Below are 25,582 nucleotides of genomic sequence, written 5' to 3'. Positions count from 1 at the left end.
AATTCATCCTCAACAGCTCTAATAAGAGCTCTCGCAGAATAAATCTCTTTAATTACCCATCCCTGAAATCATGTCTTTATAAGAAGTTCCTAGACAGAATATTATCATTCCAGGCAGCCAAACTGAACACATAGCTCGTAAAACCCATTCTCGAGGCCACTTCTTACGCCGACTTCAGAAAATCACTGAAGACCCGTCTCTTTAACAAATTCTAATTCCCAATTCTTACCCAATCCCCCTCAGCTATCCTCATCCCTATCCCCAATTCTCTTGATTTTAGATTAACTCATCCTTCTTCCCATTTGTAAAGGTATTCCACCCACGGGGTGCAAGGGGAGGTCCACCGATGGATCAAAAACTGGTTGGCGGACAGGAAACAGAGGGTTGGAGTAAAGGGCCATTACTCAGACTGGCAATGGGTCACGAGCAGAGTTTCCACAGGGGTCGGTGCTGGGGACCGCTACTTTTCAACATATTCATTAACGACTTGGAGGCAGGAACAAAATGCGAGGTTATTAAATTTGCGGATGACACCAAACTATATCGCAAGGTAAATAACATGGAGGACTGCGAAGATCTCCAAAAAGATCTGACAACACCGGAAGAAAGGGCCAAAAAATGGCAAATGAGTTTCAACATAGGGAAGTGCAAAGTCGTACATATAGGGGAAAAAAAAACCCGATGTTCACTTACAAAATTGGGGGGATCAGCGCTAGGGTGAGCGACCTTGAAAGAGACCTGGGAGTGATGGTAGACACAACATTGAAGGCGTCGGCACAGTGTTCAACAGCCTCAAGGAAAGCAAACAAAATGTTGGTATCATTAAGAAGGGTATCACGACCAGAAAGAAGGAAGTCATCCTGCCACTGTATCGTGCTATGGTGCGCCCGCACCTGGAGTACTGTGTTCAATTCTGGTCGCCGTACCTCAAGAAGGACATGGAGGTACATTGAGAGAGTTCAAAGAAGGAGCAACTAAGCTAATAAAGGGTATGGAGGACCTCTCATATATTGACAGACTGAAAAGGCTAGGGCTTTTTCTCTCTAGAAAAGCGGAGACATGATAGAAACCTTCAAGATCATGAAGGGCATAGAAAAAAATAGACAGGGACAGATTTTTCAAATTAAGGGGATCAACAAGTACAAGGGGGCACTCAGAGAAATTGAAAGGGGTAGAAGTTTAGAACAAACGCTAGGAAGTTCTTTTTCACACAGAGGGTGGTGGATACATGGAACGCGCTACCAGAGGATGTGATAAACAGGAGCACGCTACAGGGGTTTAAAGAAGCTTTGGATAGGTACTTGGAAGACAAAGGGATTGAGGGGTACAGATAAGAGTAGAGGTATATTATAGGGATGGGATTAGAGGTAAATTAATCAGGGATCACTGTTCAGGCACTAGGCCTGATGGGCCGCCGCGGGAGCGGACCGCTGGGCAGGATGGACCTCTGGTCTGACTCAGCGGGGGCAACTTCTTATGTTCTTAAGATACAAAGACATGTAGAAGGTTGTAATTTTAAAAAAAAAATGTTTTTCCCCTGCACCCCAATCTCTGACTAGATACTTCCTTTTGATTTCAAACCATCTTGGTTCTCTTCCATTTGCATTTGTATCCCAGGAAGTACTTTTTCTGTTCCCCTTACATCTCATACACTCATTGTATGTATCTCGTTGTAAACTTCTCTTACTTCTTGTTGTAAACATCTCTTACTCTCATTGTATGTAACTTGTTATATACCGCTATACCATTAAGTTCAAAGCAGTTTACAAGAAATAAAATTATATTATTATTATTATTAGCAGGAAAACTGTATCCCCTAGGATACTAAAGAGCTCCCCAAAGGATCCAGATCCTGAGAAACAAAAGACTGCCCCTTCCAAACCAACAGCATTCCAGGAGACCCTTGGGCGTTGGGGACGCAAGAGGAGCAGAGGGGAACAGATCTGTCACTGAATTGGGCAACCCCACCCCCAAGACAGAAACAGGACATCCGGCCGCAGCAAATAAAGTCAAACATGTAAAATAGGGGAAAAATCCCCTGGCAGACCCATAGAACTCCCTGCCATAGTAGGAGACCCAGCAAATGACTTGCCTATATCATCATACAGGGGTGAAGTCACCTGAGGCTAAACAAAAATGGAGGTGCTATCCTGAAGAAAAAAAAAAAGAAAGAAGCTCCACAAACCTGCAGCGCCTAAGAGGTCTAAACAACCACCAGCCGCTAAAGCAGGCCAAGCCGGCATCAGCTGTGAAGAGTCCACAGCCGCTTCACGGTCAGGTAATCCTTTGACCACCGGCTGCAGGGGGAAGCCTGGGCTTTCCCGCAGACAAGCTGCTGGCCACAAGGCACTCAAAGGGGATCCCTGGCCATTGGGCACCCGATGCCAACAAGGATTCCCTTCACAGCAGTCTGCCTCGCATCAAACAGGCCAGCCATGGAGTGCCTCGCGACTAGATTACCAATGAGTACTTGTCCCCCTGCAAAAGTGCTCATTGCTCCAGATGTGACCTAGGCTAGAGAAAAGTGCCAGTTAGCAGAAAAAGACAGTAAAATACAGTAAATGGAAAGAGCGCTTTAGACCAGCACAACCTCAGGATTTTTTTTTTCCCCAGGACAGACTCCCCGGCTTTCAAAGCTGGAGGTTGGACTGGATATCAGTGGCCAGGGCTGCCAGCTGAGGCACCACTACAAAAATGTGGGGAGGTGGAAGAAGGGGGGAGGGACCCAGCACAAGACCTGCTGGGTTTGGACACCCCCCCCCCCACCCCCGAGGTCAAACAGATCCCCACACAGGACCTGTCTAAGCTCTGTCCGGCACTAAAAGGGGAACCAGGAGTCCTAACAAATTCCAAAAGAAAAACAGGGGGAGCCAAGTTGTCTTACCACTCTGCTGAGACTGAGAAAAGACTGGGGTTGGTAGGGGAGCCTCAGCTAATATACTACAACCAAGTTTTTGGTCCTCAGTCCTCCACCTGTTGGTCAGTGAGATATAACCCATCAGTGATAAGTTACTGTACCAGTCTATCAGGTGACACAGAACAACTTTTAGATTAGATTATAGTAACTAGAGAGGGCCAGATTATTTCCTGAGTTTAGAAGGAAGTCTAGGGTCTATGGGACAGATGGTTTATCCCCCCTCACATGCAAGTCATTTGACCAGCAAGGCAAGGAGCCAAAAGATAACAAGTTAGAATAGAAAATAAAGTTTAAATGCCCCAGAAAAGTACCCTCTACAAGAAGTCTCATCTAGTATTCTAATCAGGGGAGAACGCTTTCTAACAACTAGTGATGCCAAAGCTAGGCAAGAGTATCAGTGTTGCTGCTTGCATCCCAAGGCAGAACTATAGCCTCTCTACTGTATAATAGACTCATACTCAGTCAAGTCGGTCTCAAATAGTTAACTAAGGGAAGGAAAATATTCATTAGAGATTCACCTCTCCTCAATACAGATTTAAATTCATTCTTTGGTTCAGTATTGAAAAAAATTTTATTTACAAAAAATTAGTACAGAACACCAAGACAATTCTTAGCAATCAATGTTAATTTAAAAAAAGAAAAAGTATGAAATTTCATAGGGTGTTTCCATGAAAATCCGTTAGCTGCCACTTTGCCACACAATGCATTCAATTGACTCTATGTGGGTGGGGGGGGAGAAGAGAAGAAAACAAAAATAAATGTTATAGTTAGAGCACTTGTGCAAACTTTTCCTAGCTCTAAGCACTTATCCATCATATCTGCATATTCATATTGGAGTGCTTTTATTTTCCAGCCCCTCAGAACACCCGTTACTGGTAAGCAACTGTGCTTTATCCTAGGACAAGCAGGCTGTATATTCCTCACTTGTGGGACTCTGTAGCTTGGAACAAAAGGATTGGAGGGTAGTTGGCTTTTTAAATTAAAAATAAATATTCCCTTTCAATTGGAAAAACATGTCTATGGCCTCACTGCAGAAAGCCATACAGAACTATGCATTAAAGTTCAGTGTATAGTTTCCTAAATACACAGGTGTTAATTAAAAAAATAAAAAATTCCCCAACCCCCCCCCCCCTTTGTGGCCAAATTAGTTACCCTTTGGCTGGTCCTTACAGCTTATTTCAGCTGGTTCCCCCCGCCCCACCCTGACATGTACCTGGCCAGTAGCTCACAGATCAACCCCTTGCCCTGGTCTCCAGCTTTTCTTCCTTCCCTCCACCTCCTCCCCTGCAGGGAGGCACCTAGGGACGCTCAAGCATGTCCAAGGCTAGGCATAGTTTCATCCGGAAATGGCCTTGGGTGAGCTTAAGCGGCCCTAGGTGTCTCCTTAGGGCTGCAATAGGTGCCTGAAATGTAGGCCAGCTAAACTCAAGGAAATCTCCCTGCTGTGATTAGCTGAGCACTTTATATCAACAAACCCAAATTAGAAAGATAAGTAGATCAAATATAAAAGAAAAATCTTTCAATCTGAGAGGCTACAGAAAACCAAAATTATTTCAGAAAAAAGAAGAAATATAATACTCATTAATCCACTGAATAAAGGTGTACAGGGTCCTCAGTCTTAACAGCTCTGCCCAGGAACTCCTGTTAAGGCAAGTTGTTGATTCTCAATTACCCAAACAGGTAACAAGTTGTAAAAACATCCCAGGACCCTTCAATATGCGAGTAGTGTGCGTAATATATGCAAAGTCAACTGGGTGATCAGCTGAGGAGCAGGGAACCCCCGAGCCCCACCACAGTTGACCAGCAGGAGAGATGCCCACTCCGCCACCATCCCTGAACCCCCCTCCCAAACATACATTGTCTGTGGCAGGAGGGATGCCCAATCCCTCCTACTGCAAACCGCAAAAAGTCACGAAGAGGTCGATGCCGCCTGAACACCAGCGGCCGCCAAGTCAAACAGACGCTTAAGGACAAAATTCACACTGAGGAGAACAGTGCGCTTTGGTGACCTGCACCACCAAGGAATCCATCATTGGGGAAGCAAAGTGCTCGTTAAAGGCATCCTCCAGGGAATAAAGCCACATCAGGGTGGCACAAGAAGTCTTTTCGATATCCATAAGAATCCAAATGGGGTCAGGATCAGGAAAAGAGGCGGATTGTGGCCTTCGGGCACTCATGGAGGGAACATTCTGCAGCGATAGGCAGCTCAGACTACAGTTTTAATGCCTGTATAGATTCAGAGATCAAATGCACAAGTGCATGCTTGAAAAATATGTGCATAGTGGAATCTTCCCCCAAATCAGAAGCACCGCAGTGATCTATACCCTAGAGAATGGCTATATCTGCCACAGCTGCGGCCACTTTGGTACTACCTGTGCACCTGCCGACAACCTCTTGGGGAAGCAAGAGAAAAGACCCTGGACCAGTCTCAGGAGTCCCTGTACCTGATATGAAGGACGGTAGAATGGAGACAGGTTTATCCCCCGAGACGTGCTTGCATTTTGCTGTAACATCACCTGCACACTCCCCAGGGCCACCACCCCTCTGACACCATTTTTGCTGGAGTTGAGACTGAAGGCGCTAGAAGACCCTCCATGGGGGTCTAAGGCATCTAATCCAGGCAAGCCTTTCACCCCTCGCGGGCTGCATCGCTCATGGAATACAGCTGCCCATCCAACAGCCATCCAATGCAAATAAGGCATGAATCCTTGACATCCTGCCCTTGGGAGGTCATCTATGCGAGTTTGTTTCAAAAATAAAGCTGGCAAGTATAAAAATAACTTTAAAATCAAAATCTGGAGAAAACCAAGATGGCCACTAAGGGCCTGTTTTGATTAAAAATAGCCTGGGAAAACCACAGAGAACCCTCAAAAACGGCGATTTTAGGGGTGGAAGTGGGGGTATGCAAGGAAACCACCTAAAAACCCCTTTTTAAAGGCCTCACAAAATCTCCGATTCAAACTGTTAGCTTATACAGGTACTCACAGAAATGTGTGCTGAAAACAGCTCACAGAGAGATCCTCTGCCTCAGCTTGCTGGAAAGCTGAACTTTGAATCTTCAGACTGCCCCAGTGCAGGCCAGTCACCTCCACCATCCTGACACGCTGCACAGCACACCTGGTGGAGGAACGTGTTCTGGCTCCGATCCCAGGTACACCTCTACAGAACCATGCAGCCTCGTGCTCGACCTACTAGCAGCTCCCAAGGGAATGGTCCCTGAGCCCCAATCAGATATACAGGCTGTCCAGAGGGCTTACCGACAAGCCGGGGAAACTTCTAGAAGCAGACTTTTCCCAAAATTCTGAGATCTCCCACAGTCAAGGAACTTCCACAGTACGAGGGCAAAAACCACACAACACAAAAAATTACTGAAATTACGCTTGTAAGAAGAAAGACTGAGGAACTGAGGCACTGGCAAAGTGATAAGGGAGAGAGGGTTTATAGTCTCTGACATTCAGTCTTCCTACAAAGTCCTGGTGGGTAGAAGGAAATACCCACTGGCAGTGGCGTACCAAAGGGCTGGGCGCGGCGCCGGTGCCAGCCCTAAGGGGGTGCTCCCGGCCCTTGCCGTTCAGTCCCCCTCCACCCGAAGGACCGCTCGCCCCACTGACCTTCCTGCACCACCTGTGAAGCAGCCCGCAGCAGGATCGCGAAGTCAGCGTCAGCGATCCCTGCGCTGCTTAGGCGCTGCTTCCTGCGCCGCGATCCTGCCCCTCCTCTGATGTCAGAGGAGGGGCGGGGACCGTGGCGCAGGAAGCAGCGCAGGGATCGCTGACGCTGACTTTGCGATCCTGCTGCGGCTGCTTCATAGGTGGTGCGGGAGCCATAGGGGGAGCGAGCGGTTCCTTCGGGGTGGGTCGAGGCATCAGGCCTTTAGGGTGGGTGCGGGGGGAGGCAGGCAGGCTTTCAAGGGGGAGGGGTGGGTGACAGGCAGGCAGGCAGGCAGGCCTTCAAGGGGGGACAGGCCTTCGGGGGGGGGGGTGCAGACCTTCAAGGGGTGCAGGCCAGGCCTTCAGGGGGGGTTGCAGGCCTTCGGGGGGTGTGTAGGCTTTTGGGGGGTGCAGACCTTCAAGGGGGTGCAGGCCTTCAAGGGGGTGGACAGGCTTTCAAGGGGGGAAAGGCAGGCAGGCCTTCAAGGGGGGGTGCAGGCCTTCAAGGGGGGGGTGCAGGCCGGCAGGCAGGCAGGCCTTCAAGGGGGGACAGGCCTACAAGGGGGGGGACAGACCTACAAGGGGGTGGGACAGGCCTTCAAGGGAGTGCAGGCCTTCGGGGGGGGGAGAAGCTACAAGAGGGTGGGACAGGCCTTCAAGTGGGGGACAGGCCTTCGGGGGGGGGGTGCAGACTTCAAGGGGGGGACAGGCAGGGCAGACCTTTAAGGGGGGACAGGCCTTTGGGGGGGGACCATGATTTAGAAGTACACGGAGAGAAGGGGGTGTTCAAGAGACGTGCATATGCCAACTTTGGGGGGGGGGGGAAAGAAATAATGGGTCTGAAATAGAGGAGAGGAGAGAGAGATGATGGGACCATGGGATTTAGGGAGGGAAGGAACAGAAAGGAGAGAAATTGGACACAAGGGATGGTGTGGAGGAAGGATAGAGATACTGGATAGGAGGGTAATTAGGAAAAGAAAGGGAGAGATGGTGGACTCTGGGGTGGTGGGAAGGAGGGAGAGATGCTGGATGAAAGGGTATTTAAGAAAAGGTGGATCTGTGGAGGGAGATGAAAAAAGGAAAGATACCAGACTTCCTGGGAAGGGAAGGGAAATGGAAAGGGAGGACAGAGTTGGCAGATGGATGGTTAGCATGCAGAAGAAGGAGACCCTGGCAAGCAAGTTATCAGAAGAAAACCAGAGCCTTGGACCAACAAGATTTGAAATATAACCAGACAACAAAAGGTAGAAAAATTAATTTTATTTTCTGTTTTGTGATTATAATATGTCAGATTTGAAATGTGTATCCTGCCAGAGCTCGGTGTTGGACTGCAAACGTGAGCTAGGATTTAACAGAGAGGGGAAAAGTCCTTTTTGTTTCTTTATTTTATTTACACCACAGCGCCAGTGTGGTTAGGAGAAGCAACGGGGGTGAAAAACTATAAAACCCCACCAGGAGTTTTTGAAAAAATCACCCAACTGGGCAGGAAATCGATATTGAAAAACCAATTCAATAGGCCAGGGGTGTCCATGTCGGTCCTCGAGGGCCGCAATCCAGTCGGTTTTTCAGGATTTCCCCAATGAATATGCATGAGATCTGTGTGCATGCACTGCTTTCAATGCATATTCATTGGGGAAATCCTGAAAACCCGACTGGATTTCGGCCCTCGAGGTACCGACATTGGACACCCCTGCAATAGGCTGAATCGAATCAAAAATTTTTTTTCCCTGAATCTGGCAGCATTAGTTTTGCGCTACTGTCTTAGACATACAAGCACGAATCCAATTCAAATTCTACTGCCTGATATTCAAAGCATTACACGGCTCTTCCACCTCCTATCTAAATAACCGCTTAAACCATAATCTCCACCTCAAGACACAGAAGAACCTCAGAACCCTTTCGCCTTCCCCCACTCAAAGCACACAACGCAAGAAAATGTTTGACAACCTTCTAGCAACACCAAGCAGCAAAAATCCAACCATTCCATCTCCAATCTTATGACAATATCAGACAACTTCAAAACATTCAGAAAAGAAATCAAAACCCTGCTTTCAAAAAATTAATCCAAATATCTTAACCCCTCCCTCTTTTACCTCCAGAAGATTCACCTACCTTCAGATACCTTCCCCCAAATTACCCACCTTAACACCTTCCTAATTAAACAAATACCATAAATAGATTGTAACCTACCCCTCTCTAACTGAATTCCATATGTATTTTTCATACAGTTCTTCACTGTCAGTTTTAATTTTCCATCCTATAAATTCACATTAGAATTTTTCTTTTTTTCAACCATCTTTATTTTCTCTTCTTTATTAATTTCCAGGTACTTTAGTTAGATTGTGAGCCATTCGGGACAGTAAGGGAATTTTTTTAAGTACCTTCTTACTTCTCATTTATAATCTTAATGTATATTTTCTTCAAACCGCTTTAGAAACCTAACAGATGTAGCGGTATATATAGAAATTAAATTACATTACATTACATTACTTTAGGACTTGGGATTGGGGAGAGATGGCATCCTCAGTACTTTATAATGCAAGTGAAACGAGGATTTGGTCAGACTTTTGAAGGGTCTGCAGAAAAAAAATATTGTATAGGCCGGGGGACATGAGACAGCAGGAAATGGAACTTTTCTTCCTTCTATTTTTGTGAATGGAAAGGCTGAGGATGTCAGAGTTCAGTTAAAATATGTGTTTTATAAGAAAATATAATAATGTGTTTTATAAAGTTTATAGCATAGCTGGCCTACCCAGTGAGGTGTTCCTAGTGGTGATGGTGGCAGCGTGTCAATGTGTGAGAGGAAGAGGTGGTCCTGGGAAATTCTGCTGAGCAAACTCCGGGCCCATTTCCACCCCCCAGTTAGTCCACTCCACTCAACATGGTTCACACACTGAGTGGGTCTTTGGGTGTTGTTTTGGGATCTCTTCCAGTGGTTTTATCTCCTTCTGGTCCAAGGAAGGAAACTTTGTTATCCTTAGCATTGACCTACAGAATATGTTTATAGCAGCGCTGCTTGTGTGGCATTAGGCTATGTAGTGATTGAAAGAAAAAAACAGACCTTTGCACATTTTTGCACTATATGGTGGGTGTATGAGGAGATTCACATTTCCTGCACAGCTAAGTCCATGTGAAGTTACCTTGTGCTGTATTTGACATCTAGCAAGGTCTCTGTTTGAAAGGAAAGATCTAAACTTAAAAATGAAGTGGCCAGAAGTTATGGTAAAAGCAGATAGTGTAGCTGGTTTTAAGAAAGATTTGGACAAATTACCTGGAGGAAAAGTCCCATAATCTGTTATTAAGACATGGGGGAAGTGTCTGCTTGCCCTGGATCGGTAGCATGGAATGTTGCTACTCTTTGGGTTTTGACCAGGTATTAGTGTGCTGGATTGGCTACCATGAGAATGGGCTACTGGGCATGATGGACCAATTGGTCTGACCCAGTTAGGCTATTCTTATGTTATGTTCTCATCTGTAGGGGCCTTTGTTTTCACTTCTTATTTTAATGTATTTTTTTTTCTGGGAACTTATCAGTGTTTTTTCTAATGGGAACAAAAATGGAAGAGAATTAATGTGTGTGGGATGAGGGGGTAACTAATTTCTTCAGCTAAATAATTCAATCCACTTCAAACAGACATAGGAGAACTCACGCACCATTCACACACCCTCCAACCAAAAACGTCCAAAAGAAAAAAACTGTGTCGACAACCTCCTCTAGCCATTCGAGCTGCAAACACTCGACCCCCAACTCTACAACCAATTAACATCGACCACAGATTGCAAACCTTCAAAAGAATAAAACCCCTTCTATCAAAAAACACATAAACCGAACTAACACAATCAGAACACTGTCCCAAGCATCACCTGCAACTACTCCATATGTACTTCTGATGTCACTGACCAATCAGACATAATGTTATGTTAAGTTATGTTTGGAATATAAGAAAATTTTCACTACCTGTTTCTATTCTGACCATTTATTCCGTTTTCATGGTCATTACAAAAAATATTTTTTTTACATAGGGGGGGGTGTCAAAAAATGATGGGCCCCGGGTGCCACATATCCTAGGTACGCCACCTGCCACTGGTCCTGGAATAAAGTGGGATTGTACAAGAAATTGTACAGTACATAATCTAAAAACTAATCTTAAAAAGTAGCTATGTTTTAAGAGGTAAAACAAATGCATTAGAACCACTTCCACTACCAGAAGCAAGAGCATTCCATGCACAGAATAATTCAAATTGGTACAAACTGTCATTAAATCAAAACCCAATGTGCTATACACAACAGCAGCATGAAAATGGAACCTTCCGTTTGTAATGAAATACTACTACTACTTTCTATAGTGCTGCCAGACACATGCAATGCTGTACATTAAGCATGAAGAGACAATCCGTGTTCAACAGAGCTTACAATCTAATCAGACAAACAGGACGTTTGGTGTAGGGAACTACAGAGGGAGTGACAAAATACATGTGGGTACTTTACAGATTTTACTTTTCTCCTCTCCCCAATAAAAGCAATACCAAATTGCAAAATTAAGAAGCAGAGTAATGTAGCAGTATTTTCAAGAAAGCAAACTATTCCCTATATATGCACATGTCATTCAAATCTTTTCTGGTGGTATGGCAAGGCTTTTTACTGCCGTTCCATCTTCCTTCTGAGCATGTCTGGATCAATTCTGGTATTTAAAATTCTGACCCCATGCAATTCCACAGTTCTCAGGGTTATCAGGAGGCCTGAAAACCTATTTTACTTCCCAGGTTTTTTAGGGACTGATGGTCCTGTGTGGTGGTGGTTCCTTTTAACTTGCTTATGCTTTCCTGTACTATGATTTTTATATTGTATGTAAACTGCTGTGATAAAGTCAGATGACGTGGATCTTCCCTCTTGGCCAAATCGTTAAAGGCTCTGTTAGTCTTGATCGCACTCCCCTCTGAAGTTACTTCCTGATTTTGAGGGGTGGGATCAAGACCAGAAGAGCCTTTAGCGATTAGGCAAGAGGAAAGGCTCCCACGAATCTGCCTCTGTTGTTATTGCCAGCCAGTTTAGCAGGACCAGGACTGGACCAAAGGGCAGGGCTGCTCACAATCTGGATGTGCCGCCGACTCCTCATTGCCCCCTCCTCCCGGCAGCTGGCAAACTGTATGGAGGAACACCGCAGGGAGGAATCAGCTGCCTACCTGGCATGTAAGGCCTGCCCCTGACCCTGTTGGAAAAAGCAAAGGGTAAAAGGTGACAGTGAGAGAGCTTGGATGTAGGTGGAGAGAGAGATGAGGTGTTGGAGGAAAGAGGGGGACAGGATATGCTGGATGGAGGAGGCAAGACAGTAGATATGGATTAGAAGAGTGAAAATAAAGTGGAAAAGAGAGAAAGAAGATGCTGGAAGGGAGAGGAAAGAGTAAGCAAAAAAAACTGGAGAAATAGAAGCAGATAGAGATGCAGAAAAATAAATGGAGGAAAACTGAAAGGAAAAGGTTAAAGTCACAGATGGATGTAGGAGAGGAAGTGAAAACAAGAATGGGAGAAGAGGAAGATAATTTTCTTTCCAGGGTCAGCAGTCTAAGACAGAAGGAAGCAGAAACTGGGATAAACATGAATAAAATGGCCAGACAAAGGTAGAAAAAATTTATTTAATTTCATGAACAGAAAATGCAGTTTTTACTGTAAATTTGCACTGCTTTCTTTTTATATTCAAAAATATAGAGTGTTGTTTCCCATTCTCTGGTGGTTAAACCTCAAGAAGCCCATATACAATTCAAGTTTGAATTTTGTCTCCATGTATTTCAGTTTGTGGTTGCTTGTAGTTTGCGTTTTCCTATGTAGGGTCCTTGTTGTGAATATGTTAGCTTGGGATATATGCATCACAGATATTTGTATTATGTTTAGTGACTTACGAGATAGCTGATTGGGGAAGGAAGGTGAACAGTCTTAATAGATTGGCTCACCAAAACCCAAATTTCTAACCTCAATTTATATTCAAGTCAACCTTTTTTCCACTTTTTTTGAAGGGAACAAAAAAAAAAAAGGATGCCTTGGTTTATATTAGAGTATATATGGTAGGTCAGAATGAGCAGATAATTATTCTTGCACAGGCAAATACTAAAACTCAAATCCATACTAGTCTCAAACTTACCGCCTAAGTTATGAATGTGCTGGACAGTATCACCATGTAACAACTCCACATCTATGGTTTCCAGATCATCACCAGTGGACCAGAGAGTCTTAACATATGGACAAAAATTGTCAATGCACTAGCATGTGAGAATAATTTCTAGTTAAGAGCATATGTAAAGCACCACGTGTGCTTATGGTAATTAACATGTGGCCCACCAGATACCACAATCTATGCCCACCAGCCCACCTCCCTCATTTCAACATTTTGAGAGAGTCTTGACTTAGCAGTTAGAAACTCTGATTGGAAAAAAGTCAACAAGCGCTGGTACATTCTTAATAGCACAAAATCTTTAGAGGTTCCCTAATCCTTATGCAACTGCTAATGCTTTGTGGCAATATAATTTAAGGTAAGAGTTACATTTTGTATACGTAAGATAGGCTCTTAAATACTGTATATGAAAAGAAGCTGTCATATTCATTGTACAAGTTCACGTCTCTGAGACCACCACTATAATCAAAATTTCCAGATGAAGGGGATTATTTAAAAAACTGGTAAGTTTCCTCCTGCTAGGCCAGGATAGGCAATTCCAGTCCTCAAGAGCTGGAGCCAGGTCAGGTTTTCAGGATATCCACAATGAATATGTATGAGATGGATTTGCATGCACTGCCTCCTTGAGATGAAAAATCTATCTCATGCATATTTATTGTGGATATCCTGAAAACCTGACCTGGCTCCGGCTCTCGAGCACTAGAATTGCCTACCCCTGTGCTAGGCCAAAGAAGTTGAAGACAGATGTGCCGTTTTGAGTTATTCCTAAAGAAGCCCCAATCACAGGGTAACCCAATAAATAAATTGAGGATGCTACAAGAGAACGAATATGGACAGTACAACAGAAGTAAACCAGGAACTTTCAAATGCACAATTAATTTTTTATATTCCTATTTTCATATTGAAGTTGAGTAAATATGTAGAACAGACTAGGTTTTTTGAGGACCTGTATTTGAGCTCAACTGTAAGAATTACTGTCATTTCACTTTGGGGCTCTTTACGAAAGAGTAGTGTGCATTAATGGGCATCAGCATTTAGCATGAGCTGAGCAGGGTGCCATGTAGCATTTAGCACACACTAAGCGTTAGCAAAGGGATCCTTTAAAAAGTGCAAGTGTGCCAGTGTTTTTGTGCAAATACTGCATGAAATTGAAAAAGCCTTATATAAATAAGGTGAGAATTTCACCCAAGAGTTATTTATAATACAAATCTATAAAAAGGTTTGAGAAAAATTGGAAGCTCCAACTAGTGTATACATTTGTGCTAGAGAATGACACGGTGGCAGTTTACCCACGGCTACTGCGTTTAGCCGCGGGTAACCCGCCAAAAACGGGGAATGAAAATTAGCAGCCTCTGCGGGGATGGGGACAAGGCCATCACCGCCCCGTGGAGCGGTGAATGGTCTTGTCACCGCAGTGAGGCATAAAGGATCGTGCGGTCCCCGCACCCCCATCCGCCCACCCGCACGCCGGCTCGATCGTTTAACCAGCTTCCTCTCTCCACCTCACCTTAGTTTGCCGGCTTTCTTTTTCGGCGACCGGAACGCTTTCAAAAGAGCCGCGCACGCGCGGCTGCTCAGTATTCAATCTTCTGCTCTGACCCAACCGGAAACAGGAAATTGCAGCAGAGCAGAAGATTGAACTTTGAGCTGCCGCGCGTGCGCGGCTCTTTGAAAGCGTGCCGGTCGCCGAAAAGAAAACCGGCAAACTAAGGAGATCTGGAGAGCAGTAGCGTACCAAGGGGGGGGGGGGGGGCGGGAGGGGCGGAAAAAGTAATGGCGCCAGGCCTTGGAGCACCGAGCAGACCGCTTCTTCCCCCCTCCCAGCTGAACCCCCGCTGACCCTCCTATCTCCCCCCCAAGTGAACCTTTCCGACCCTCCCAGCGAAAGCAGCAAACCTCCCTCCAGTAGCGTCGACTTTCTCCTCCCTCTGCCGCATCACTGATGACATCATCAGTGACGCGGCATGAGGGAGGAGAAAGCCGCGGAGGTTTGCTGCTCTCGCTGGGAGGGTCGGAAAGGTTCACGGGGGGGAGATAGGAGGGTCAGCGGGGATTCGGCTGGGAGGGGGGAGAAGCGGTCCTGCCTCGGTGCTCCATTACCTTCTTCGGGCAGCAGCAGCGTTTACAATTCGCTGCTGTTGCCGGCTTCAGGCCTTGTTCTCTGCCGGGTCCTGCCTACTTCCTGTTTTCATGAAGACAGGACCGACAGAGAGGAAGGCCTGAAGCGGGCAACATCAGTGAATTGTGAATGCTAGCTGCTGCCCGATGAAATTCAGGACATCAGGACATCGAGGAAGGAGCAGGGTGAAATCGGCTGCTGGCTTGGGGGTGAGGGTAGGGAAAGAATCGTGGAAGTGGAGAAATTGGCACGATGGCTTTGTGGGGGCTAGGGGGAGAGAGAAAGAAAGGCAGAAATAAAGAGGGGTCAGGGGGAGAGAGAAAGAAAGGCAGAAAGGAAAGAGGGGGACCAAGGGGAGAGAGAAAGAAAGGAAGAAAGAAAGAGGGGGTCAAGAGGGAGAGAAAGAAAGGCAGAAAGAAAGAGGGGAGCCAGGGGGGAGAGAGAAAGAAAGAGGGGGCGGGCAGGAGAAGAAAGAAGAAGGATCAGAAGAAGACCAGAGACTCATGAAATCACCAGACAAAAAGGTAGGAAAAATGATTTTATTTTCAACTTAGTGATCAAAATGTGTCCGTTTTGAGAATTTATATCTGCTGTCTATATTTTGCACTATGGCCCCCTTTTACTAAAACGCAATAGCGGTTTTTAGCGCAGGGAGCCTATGAGCGTCGAGAGCAGGGTGGGGCATTCAGCACAGCTCCCTGCGCTAAAAACCGCTATCGCAGTTTAGTAAAAAGGGAGGGGGAATATTTGTCTATTTTTGTATAGTTGTTACTGAGGTGACATTGCATAAAGTCATCTTGCCTTGACCTCTTTGAAAACCTGCGGAATATAAATGATAATTAACATTTTCTCTGCGTACAGCGTGCTTTGTGTTTTTAAAATTTTATTGTTGGTAGATCATTTTGACTTGGCCACAAAGGTAAGGGGGAGGGAGGGAGGGGAGCTGCTGAAAGACATCTAGTAATCCTTGCAGGCTTGACTGCGCAGGGAATTATTTTTGTAAAATCATGTTTTGTTATGTGACTGGCATTATCTAGACTTTAATTTCTATGAATGAATAGAATGAAAATGATATAAAATTACTTGCTTGCGGGGACCGCATGTTCCGGCTCACACAAGGAAGGAGGGGGTGAAAGGGAAAAAGTTTCTCTTCCTTGGAAATAAATTCTGAAGTGACCTCATCAAAGAAGACCAGCACTAAATGTACAAGAAATCCCTTAAACAATGTCAAAAGAGCCCAAAATAGAAAACTGCTACTGCCTTGAGACTCCATTATTGAAGGAATCAACTTGAAATCACAGAAGAGACAGGAAAAGGTTAAATGCCTCATGGAATCCTCAGGTACAAAACACAAACCAAATTGTGAATGAAATCAGAGCAGACAGTAAGAATTATAAAATTGATGTCATTATCCATCTGGAAAAAAAGGCGTACTAGAAATAATGCCTCAGCAATACAATTTTCAGAAGTTCTATTTGCTCATGGTAAGGGAGAAGAGAGACTGCTAGTGATGGTGGGGGGACTGATAGAAGATATGAAAGAAGGGTGGTAGAAAGGAACAGATGGTAAAGGAGGGAGGGAAGGGTGGTGGTGGAAAGGAATAGGACATTGAAAGAGGGTAGAGGGGAACAGACCCTGAAAGGAAATGTGGAAGGCAGAGTGGGGAGAAGACGCTGGAAGGGAAGAAGACAGATGCCAGACTATGGGGGAGCGGAGGGAAGAAAATGGGTGCTAGACGGGGACGGTGACGGGGCGGTGAATGGGATGGCAGTGGCGGTGACGGGGCGGTGAAAGGGATGGCGGTGACGGGGCGGTGAAAGGAACGGCGGTGACGGGGCGGTGCAGAGGATGGTGGGCTGGGGACGGTGCAGTGACGGGGACAGATTTTTTCCCCGTGTCATTCTCTAATTTGTGTTTCAAAATGTTATTTTTAGGTGTGGCAATTCATTTTCTGTTGGTTTGGTTGGTTGCCTCCTCTCTATCCACCCTCAGTCACACTTCCTGTCTCTTATGGTCAAAGTATAATAATTAGGGCTTCATCATTTGATGTTTTGTTTAATCACTTGAGACAATTAGGTGCTATCCAGGGTGAGAAAAAAAAAGGAGGGAGGAATAACAAAAGTATTTATATTGTGGGGAAAATAAGTATCATTAGATAGATTCCATTCATGGCCAGAAACATTTTTTTTCCAGCGACAGCCTTACTTTATCACTCTCACTATATCACTCTCACTAGCCATCAGCATGGTTTCCCTTCTCCCAAACCAGCATAGCCTCTGAATCCCCTACAGAGTAATTGGCGTTTGCTTCTTAACTGCTGCCACTCGGCCTACCAGCAACGCAAGAACAGGTTACTGCCAGTCTCTCACAAAACAAATACCCTCCCAAGCAGGTTAAGCAATGGAATCAAAACAGCAATGGTAGTTGCTGGGTGACAAGTGCCCTAGGAAGGACCATCCCTATTTGCAGCATTAATGTCACCCAGATCATAATGATCTTTTAAACAATGCGCTGTGCAAGAATGATCACCTCAACTTTTATATAAAAGGAGTCTATCCATACCTGACCATCAGCCAATGGTATGTTAACCAGGGGAACCGAAAGGTCTATAGACAATTGGCTTCCATTTAATGAGGCACTCTGAATCTTCTCAGCACTACATACAGACCTCAAGATAGGCATCTCAAATACTCTTAAGGAGGAAGAAAAAAAAAAAAAAAGCCAAGCATTTATTAACTTATGACAAAACAAGAAAATAAAGCATTTAGCTCATGCAAGATGTACGTCTTAAAATTAGGGCTGCATTTTGACTAAAATGTTTTAAGTCATAAATTGTACAATTAAATTTTAATAGTGATTAATTGCACAATTAAAAAGGAACCAGTGGGATAAACCAGCTAACCAAGTTCTCAGCCAGCTACATTAGCCGTTAGCCTATTCCTCCATTCCCCTCCTGGTGTTAGTGCTACATTTTTTTACAAGTTTATAAACTCCATTTTGAGAACAGGTTATGAAAATGCACCCAGAAATTTGAAACTTCTACTAAAAAGAGCATTTTTATAGCATGTTTCCTGAAATGTGAACAAACAAGTATCTATGTTCAGTTTGCCTGTCACAGCTTCCTGTCTAACACATGGCAATGAAGCTACCAGATCTACTAGCATTCTAAGCTGATGCATTACCCCCCATCCATCTCTCCCATAGTAACTGCAGAAGACACTTAGGGCTCCTTTTATCAAGCTGCGCTAGCGGTTACGCGGGCTAAACCGCCGGCCATGCTAGCCGCTACCACCTCCTCTTCAGCAGGCGGTAGTTTTTGGCCAGCGCAGGGGTTAACGTGTGATGAAAAGTCGCACGCGTTAACCCCGCTAGCGCAGCTTGATAAAAGGAGCCCTTAATACAGATCACGAAGCTATAAATCCACTCTTGCAAAAAAAGGACAAACATTAGCGATACTTCTGAAATTCCAAAATAAAAGGTTTACTAAACTGCATTACTGTAGGTGTTTACTGTACAGTAATGACTGATAGCACAGAGTTAATTACTCCTGGCTGAATTCTGGGCAAAAATTTCAAAAAATTCAGCGCACAAAATTAACAAATTCTGCAAGTGCCAAAATGTAAATAATATTTTTGCTAATTATCCATATTCCATTTAAAATAAAATTCTCTCTTCTACCTTTGTTGCCTGGATGTTTTACCTTCACCATCATGTTGGTTTGTTTCTTTTTTCTGCTTTACTGTCTGCTAATTCTCCTTCAAGCATGTCTATCCATTTAAATGTCTTCTGTCTCCTGTCTGTCTATTCCCTCACTACACCTGCCTCTGACTTATGTATTGATTATTCCTTTTTAGCTCTTTTCTGCCTCTTACACCCTTCTTTCACCTTTTCAGCTACCCAAATTTTCATCTTTTCTCCCATTCCCCCCTCTCATTCCTTCCACAGCCCTCCATTCTCTTTCATCTTCAACATACCCTCCATTACCATACTTCTACCCTCTGTAATATCTATCCTCTTCTGTTTCCTTGCTACCCTCTTCTCCAACTCAGGGTTCCACCATTCTCAGCATTTTCTTTCCTCTACTATTTATTCAATTTTCTATACTGTTCTCCCAGGAGAGCTCAGAACGGTTTACATGAATTTATTCAGGTACTCAATAATTTTTCCCTGTCTGTGCCAATGGGGTCACTATCTAATGTACCTGGGGGAGGGGGAAATTAGGTGACTTGCCCAGGGTCACAAGGAGTAGCATGGGTTTGAACCCACATCCTCAGGGTACTGAGGCTGTAGCTCTAACTGCGCCATACTCTCCACTCTTATAGCCCAGCATCTGCTCCTTCTTCCTTCCCTTCCCACCCTCGTAACCCAACATCTCCCTCTCTTACCTCCTGCACTCTCCCTCATGGTACAGCATTTCTCCCACTCTTCCTTCACTCCCATTGACAGGCATCACTCCATTCTGTTCCTGGATCCAACATCTCCCTCCTTCTCCTTCTCCTCCTCCCACGTCCTGTGTATTTCTTCCTCCCTCTCATCCACACCCATGTCCAACACCCCCTCTCCCCCTGTGTGCCACCAACTTTCCCTTCCTCTCACCCCCTTCTCCCGGTGCCAGCATCTTTCCTTCCTCCCCTGTACTCTAAGGCTTGTTTCTTTGGGTCATGGTATTTGGCAGCAATTCTCACACACTGCTTGCTGCTAACTTGGACACCTCTCCTGTGCCGCAGAGAGACTTTCGGGTTAGTGGCAGGCAATGTGCGAGAATCGCCACCAATACCGTAATCTGAAGAAGCCGACAACGAGATTCTACGCTGGAAAAGGGAATCTGCATGCCTGCAATTCTGTGGAAATTCTGCATTATGCAATCATGCAGAATTCCACCAGGAGTAATTAATTGCATTACTAAACTAATGAGAAAATTTCTATTAAGGGTGCAGTATGAGCCTTGCTGTTAATGCTTCTATACAACACAATAACTTGCTGCATTCTGCATTTGCTGTGCACAGCTCTGTGTCAACTGCATGCATGACTGCCTTCCCCAACCTGCTGACAACACCAACTGTTAAATGCAGTTTTGTACACAATGTGCCTCAGCTGCTAAACTGTTCTTAAGATTTTACAAAAATACACATCCATGCATCTGGTTTTGTACCTTTTAGGCATTGGGGTAGCCTCTTCGGAAGTAAAGCCTATAGCAGTCACTGAAACATTTTTGTACCTCTTTGTAGCAGGAGTAGCACATGCAGATCTGACCAGAAAACATAAAACAAATGTTTGCATTTTTTTTTTTCCTGGTGCTTCATTTGTAACAAAAAAAATAACACATTGCAGGGCTTTAAGAGTAAGGTAACCACTGAAGGACCCCTCCCCACAACAGCCATGTCCTCTGCAACCAGCCAGAGTCTAAAGGCAGCACTGCTATTATATCAGCCTTTAGAACATAGCAAGCTAGAACAAAGAACAAGGCAGATGGCTACAAGTCTTTATATGGGCTACAATGTTCTCCCCAGAAATTTTTTCCAGCGCAGGCGGAGCGGGATGGGGAAATTTGGTGGTGGGGAAAATGAAAAGGTACTTTTACTAAGGCTTGCTAGCCATTTTAACACACGCTAAACGCTAACGTGTCCATTATAGTTTATGGATGCGTTAGCGTTTAGTGTGCGCTAAAATAGCTAGCACGCCTTAGTAAAAAGATTAAATGTGCACTATTTTTATTAGTTAATTGTTATTAATTCAAACCTCACCAACCTGTCTAAGAACATATCCTCTTGTATAATGAACCTACAATCCTGGGCCCACACTGTGCAAATGAAATTGAATGAGTCCAAAACAAGACTTCTTTGGCTCGGTCCTAAACTAGATCACCTACCCACCTCCATCCCACTACCCTCTGGCTCCTCTCTGCAGCTTGAGTTCTCGAGCAAGGTCTTGGGCATCATCATTGATTCCACATTGTCCTTCAATGACCACCTCCAATCCTTGGTAAAAAAATGCTTTTTCAGCCTTCACATGCTGAGGAAAGTTAGATCCTGCTTACATCAAAAACATTTTACCCTCCTTGTCCAATCCATCATCCTCTCCAGATTGGACTATTGCAACTCTATCTACTTAAGCCTAACTAAGAAAAACCTCCACAGACTCCAACGGATTCAGAATGCCGCGGCCAAGCTCATCTTCGCTAAAAGTAAATTTGACCATGTTTCCCCGCTCCTGGCCAAGCTCCACTGGCTTCCGATAATCGCCAGGGTCCACTATAAATGCGCCTGTTTAATTTTCAAAATACTATATGGTATCCTCCCTCCCTTTATCCTTCTTTCTTGGAATTCCTCAATCCCTAATACCACCAGATCCTCCCAGAAATTAAAACTATCCTTCCACTCGCTAAAAGGCATTTCCCACACAGGAAAGCTAGGGACCTCCCTCCACTTCAAAATCACTGAGCTCTGGAACAACCTTACCTCCCCTCTTCGGAACTTGAGCTCTCTCCAAGTTTTCCGCAAACATCTGAAAACCTGGCTTTTCTCAAAAAATGTAAGTCTCCCTCCAACTTATGAATCAAGGAAACTCTTATATCTTGCCATCCCAAGTCCTGTAAATTTTCTTTCCACTTCTACCTCTAACCCTCTGTTGTAGTTCCTTCCTATTTCTCCTACTGTAAACCGTGTCGAGCTCTACGAACGTGGAGATGATGCGGTATACAAACCTAAGGATTAGATTATATTAATTATTTTCCAGTGTTCAATATGACTTTCTTTTTTAAGGTTTGACACTTAGGCAGTGTTTCAGTAGCATTTTAAGCCACCCTTGAAAAAAAGTAATGCAGATCCTCTTATTCCGAATAACTAATGGCCAGTATCAAACCTTCCATTTCTTTCAAAACTACCGTACTTCAAACTCAAGTTGAATCAGTTAATACTTTGCATCCCCAGCACAGAGACAGTAGTTCCTGCCTTAGGACTCCTTCTACAAAGCTGTGATAGCAATTCTGCCACAGCAAATGCATTGAAGCCCATAGGAATTGAATGGACTTTGGTGCATTTGCCATGGGAGAATTGCTACTGTGGCTTTGTAAAAGGGACCCTTACTTAGGGAACTCCATACTAGTCACCTAGAGACCAATGTTTCTCAACTTCTTCAAGCCAAGTACCCCTCTAAGTCTAACAAATACCAACAGTCCCTGACCCCACTCCCATTATAATAGTACTAATTGGAATGCAATTTCTTCCATTCATTTTTCATGTACACACAACACTACTGTGCAACCATTAAAATACTCCTCCCCAATGTCAAAATTATAAAAATCCTATTAATACAAAAATAATAATAATGCAAAACACATTTATAAGTCCAACTTTAAAAACAAGGATAAGCCTCCCCCAATACACCCCCAAACAATAAGATGTATAATCTAGAAAAGTGTTTCTCTACAGCACCGCAACTGCATCAATAAACCCAGGACTACCATGCATTCTTCAAGCATCCAGTCCCTACTCTATTAAATAACACCAGTTACGACCCTCCCACTGCAAAATCATTTTTTTCAGGGGGGGGGGGCAAGGTCGCAACGGTTCATAGTCATTCGTGCGCGGGACTTCAGTGCACCGACATCTCAGCGCAGACAGATCAGCACAAGACTCCAGCAGGCCGCCTAAAAAATTACTTTTAAAGAGCTCCGGCACGGGGTGTGAGTGGAGACCCCCCCCCCCCCCAGTTTACTTCATACTGTTCGCGCTGCCATTGGGGGGAGTTGTGGGGTTGGAACCCTCCATTATAGAGTAAACTTAACTTTTTCCCGATTTTTTAGGAAAAAGTTCAGTTTTCTCTATAATGACACCCCCCCAACGGCAGTGCAAAAAATATGAAGTAAAGTGGGGAGGTCCCCCCCCATCAGAGCTCTTTAAAAGTAACTTTTTAGGCGGCGCGCTGGGGTCTTGTGCCAATTTGTCTGTGCTGAAATGTGGGCGTGCCGAAGTCTTGCACGCTTTTGTCCTATCACCGGTCAGAAGTAGCTTTCACTATGTTTTATGTTCCCAAATACCTGAAAACATAAATAAATAAATGTGCTTAGACTTCCAGACTTGTGTGTTTAAAGTCAAGGGTTGAATGGAAAGAGTTAATCCTAAATATCAGAAAGTCACAGGCAAATAATGAATTAGTTTAGTCACAGTGGCACTTGGTGTCTCACCTCCTGGGGCTCCGGCTGTAAACGGCCTTGGGATAGTTGTGTCTGGTTAGCGGTTTGGGGCTTGTGGGCGCTGCCAGAGCCAAGCTGCAGTGGGCAACAGGAGCCGGGCAGCCAGAGCCATGGCCGCAGTGGTTCCAGCCCCGGTGCCGGGCATCTTCCACCTCCTCTTCCCCCGGTAGCCACTTGACTTGACTTGCCCCAAACCAATGCTGAGCAGAAGCTGCCGAAAGCCTTGCACCGTCAGCGAGCTGTTGTCGCCGTAGCGTGTGAAAAGCACGTGCAACTGCCGCCGCTGAGCCAGCAACACCCGCTCCCGGTCCACGGCCAGCTCTAGCTCTACACTGTTTCCGCCACCGGCCGCGCAACGAGAACAAGGGCGGAGAGATGAGCATCGACAGCATCAGCCCTGCCCAGCCGCCCCTTCCCTCCCAACTCACACATCCGTCGGCAAAGTCGCTAGGCAAATCATAAGCTTCCCTCCATAGGTCAGTGACGGAGGGAAACTTACAATTTGCTTCGGGCCTTCCTTGTTGCCGGGTCCTGCCTTCGCGGAAACAGAAAGTAGGCAGGACCCGGCAGCGAGTTGTAAGCTTCCATCCGTCGTTGACCAGTCTCCTGCCTTAGCCTGCAGCGAACTCATGCTTCGGGGCTCTAAGGTGTGTGTGCTGGCTTCCCTTCTCTTCTCCCCCCCACCCCGGATGTAACTTCCAGTTTCGGAGGGAAGCCGGCACACACCTTAGAGCCCCGAAGCATGAGTTCGAATCACCAAGCCAGTGAGAGGTGGTTTTTTGGGGGGGATTTTTTTTACATTGAGCGGCAGCAGCTGCAGGATTCTCGATAGATGACAGCTGGGCGGTCATCTAAATTAGGCGGGCGGAGCGCCCGGCCAAAAGGCCCTGGGGAGAACACTGGGATATATGCTCACAAAATCTTACCTTGATCACATAGAGTAGGCAAGATATTGATCTTCATAAAGATGGTTGATTAAATAAATTTAAAAAATGACAACAGAATTAAAATAAAATAAAAAAATAATCAGTTATTGACTACCTATAGGACATGAAGCAAGAAGACTTTTCCTCCTGTCCTGTGCAAAATACAAACTGGCCTATAAGTCACTTCAAACGACCAGGAGAGGCTCCCAGCCATTTGAATTGCTTGTGCTTAAGTGCCAATATTCAGCACTGAACAGAATAAAACCTACCACAAATAGCGGTTCACCGCTGAGTATCATTTTACTAAATGTTAGCCAGCCACATATGCCTAGATATATTCAATGCCTACACGCTGACATGGCTCAACACTGAATATTAAATTCAGAAGCAGCTAAAAAAAATGCTGATTACCACAAGCTGAAAAAAAAAAAAAAAAAAAAAAAATCATCGAATACTGCAGTCAGATTACTGATTTGACTATACCAGCTTTGGGAAAACAAAACTAATCACATTTTCTACTCAGCTTCTATGACCCAAGTCTTCCAGGTGCTGAGGCTATTTTGCGCTGGTTCCATAAGACTGTGGGAACTGGCTGAAGACACTACTTCTCCTGTGGTGGGTACTGTGTGCTTTTGGGGTATGCAGCACCTGCGCTCCCATTAATACTTTGTAGTGCTGTCCTGAGGGTTGCACAAGCAGTACAACCACACACAAAGTCACTCCCCGTCTGTTGTCTCCCCTGCAGTGCACCAAAACACAGAGTACCTGGATAACAGGGACAAGACCACAGTTTTACAAATAGCCGTGTTGTTTAGAAGACAACTGGACTCCTGAGGAAGGCTAGTTTTGCCCTAGTTGGGTCCTTACATTACATCACAGCTATTTTTGGATTTTGAATAAATGTTTTTATACTTCTGTTATCATCCAGGTACTCCATGTATTTTTGTTCCACTTTTTTTTTTTGGTGTCTTGTGTTATGGAACTTTCTTTCCCCCCCCTTTTTCTACCATCTCCCCTGCAGTAGCCACAGCACAGTGGGTGGGACAGAGGCTATGTAGTGTGCTGCATAGGACACGTTCTGGCTTGGGATGCTTCTGATGATCTGGAGACCACTACCCATGGACGTAAGACTTTTGAAATCAAAATGATAAAACTATTTTGAAACCCACAAACAGGACTCAATAAAGACCTTGGTTTCCCATCACATTACAGGTCATACATTTTTTTTAGGACTCTTCCTTCTCACCCACTCTGCTTTTTGTCTCACCCCTCCTCCTGCAAGACATATCACTGAAATGCTTTGATGTTCTACTTAGCTGACAGTTGCTACCTTTGAAAGAAAATCAAATAAGGTACAGTGGGCTGGATTCACTAAGCCCACAGATTAACTTCTGACCACTTAGCGACCCCTTTGCGATCCGATTCACTAACCTCTGTCCCGTTCTACGCATGTAAATGAGGGGGAACGGCATTCAAATGCAGGCAGACAGCGATTCACTAACAAAAAAAAAAAAAAAAGGAAGGACACAGACAGGGATGCGAGTCTCACATCAATAGTATGTAAACTTATGGAAACGTTGATCAAAAACAGATTGGACACGATTCTGGA

General features: G+C 44.9%; 1 protein-coding gene across 3 annotated transcripts in view; it reads right to left on the bottom strand.

Annotated features, from left to right (window-relative positions):
- Positions 1–3,469: 3,469 nt before the first annotated feature.
- LOC117360023 (borealin-2-like) overlaps positions 3,470–25,582 on the bottom strand; it is a 73,679-nt gene continuing 51,566 nt past the window's right edge. For 2 of the 3 annotated variants that reach the window (XM_033943575.1, XM_033943572.1), the window contains exons 7-9: positions 20,006–20,101; positions 17,416–17,545; positions 3,470–3,634 (exon numbers count right to left, since the gene is read on the bottom strand). In XM_033943575.1, the coding sequence (XP_033799466.1) occupies positions 3,503–3,634; positions 17,416–17,545; positions 20,006–20,101 (358 nt within the window). In that variant the 3' untranslated portion in view covers positions 3,470–3,502. Of the gene's footprint in view, positions 3,635–12,704; positions 12,793–17,415; positions 17,546–20,005; positions 20,102–25,582 lie in introns of all 3 variants that reach the window. The other variant, XM_033943574.1, reaches the window with a different exon arrangement.

This window comes from Geotrypetes seraphini, chromosome 4 (assembly GCF_902459505.1).
Source record: "Geotrypetes seraphini chromosome 4, aGeoSer1.1, whole genome shotgun sequence".
Taxonomy (NCBI): domain Eukaryota; kingdom Metazoa; phylum Chordata; class Amphibia; order Gymnophiona; family Dermophiidae; genus Geotrypetes; species Geotrypetes seraphini.
The sequence above is the reverse complement of the archived record's forward strand: the minus strand, read 5'-3'. Positions and strand labels throughout refer to the sequence as shown.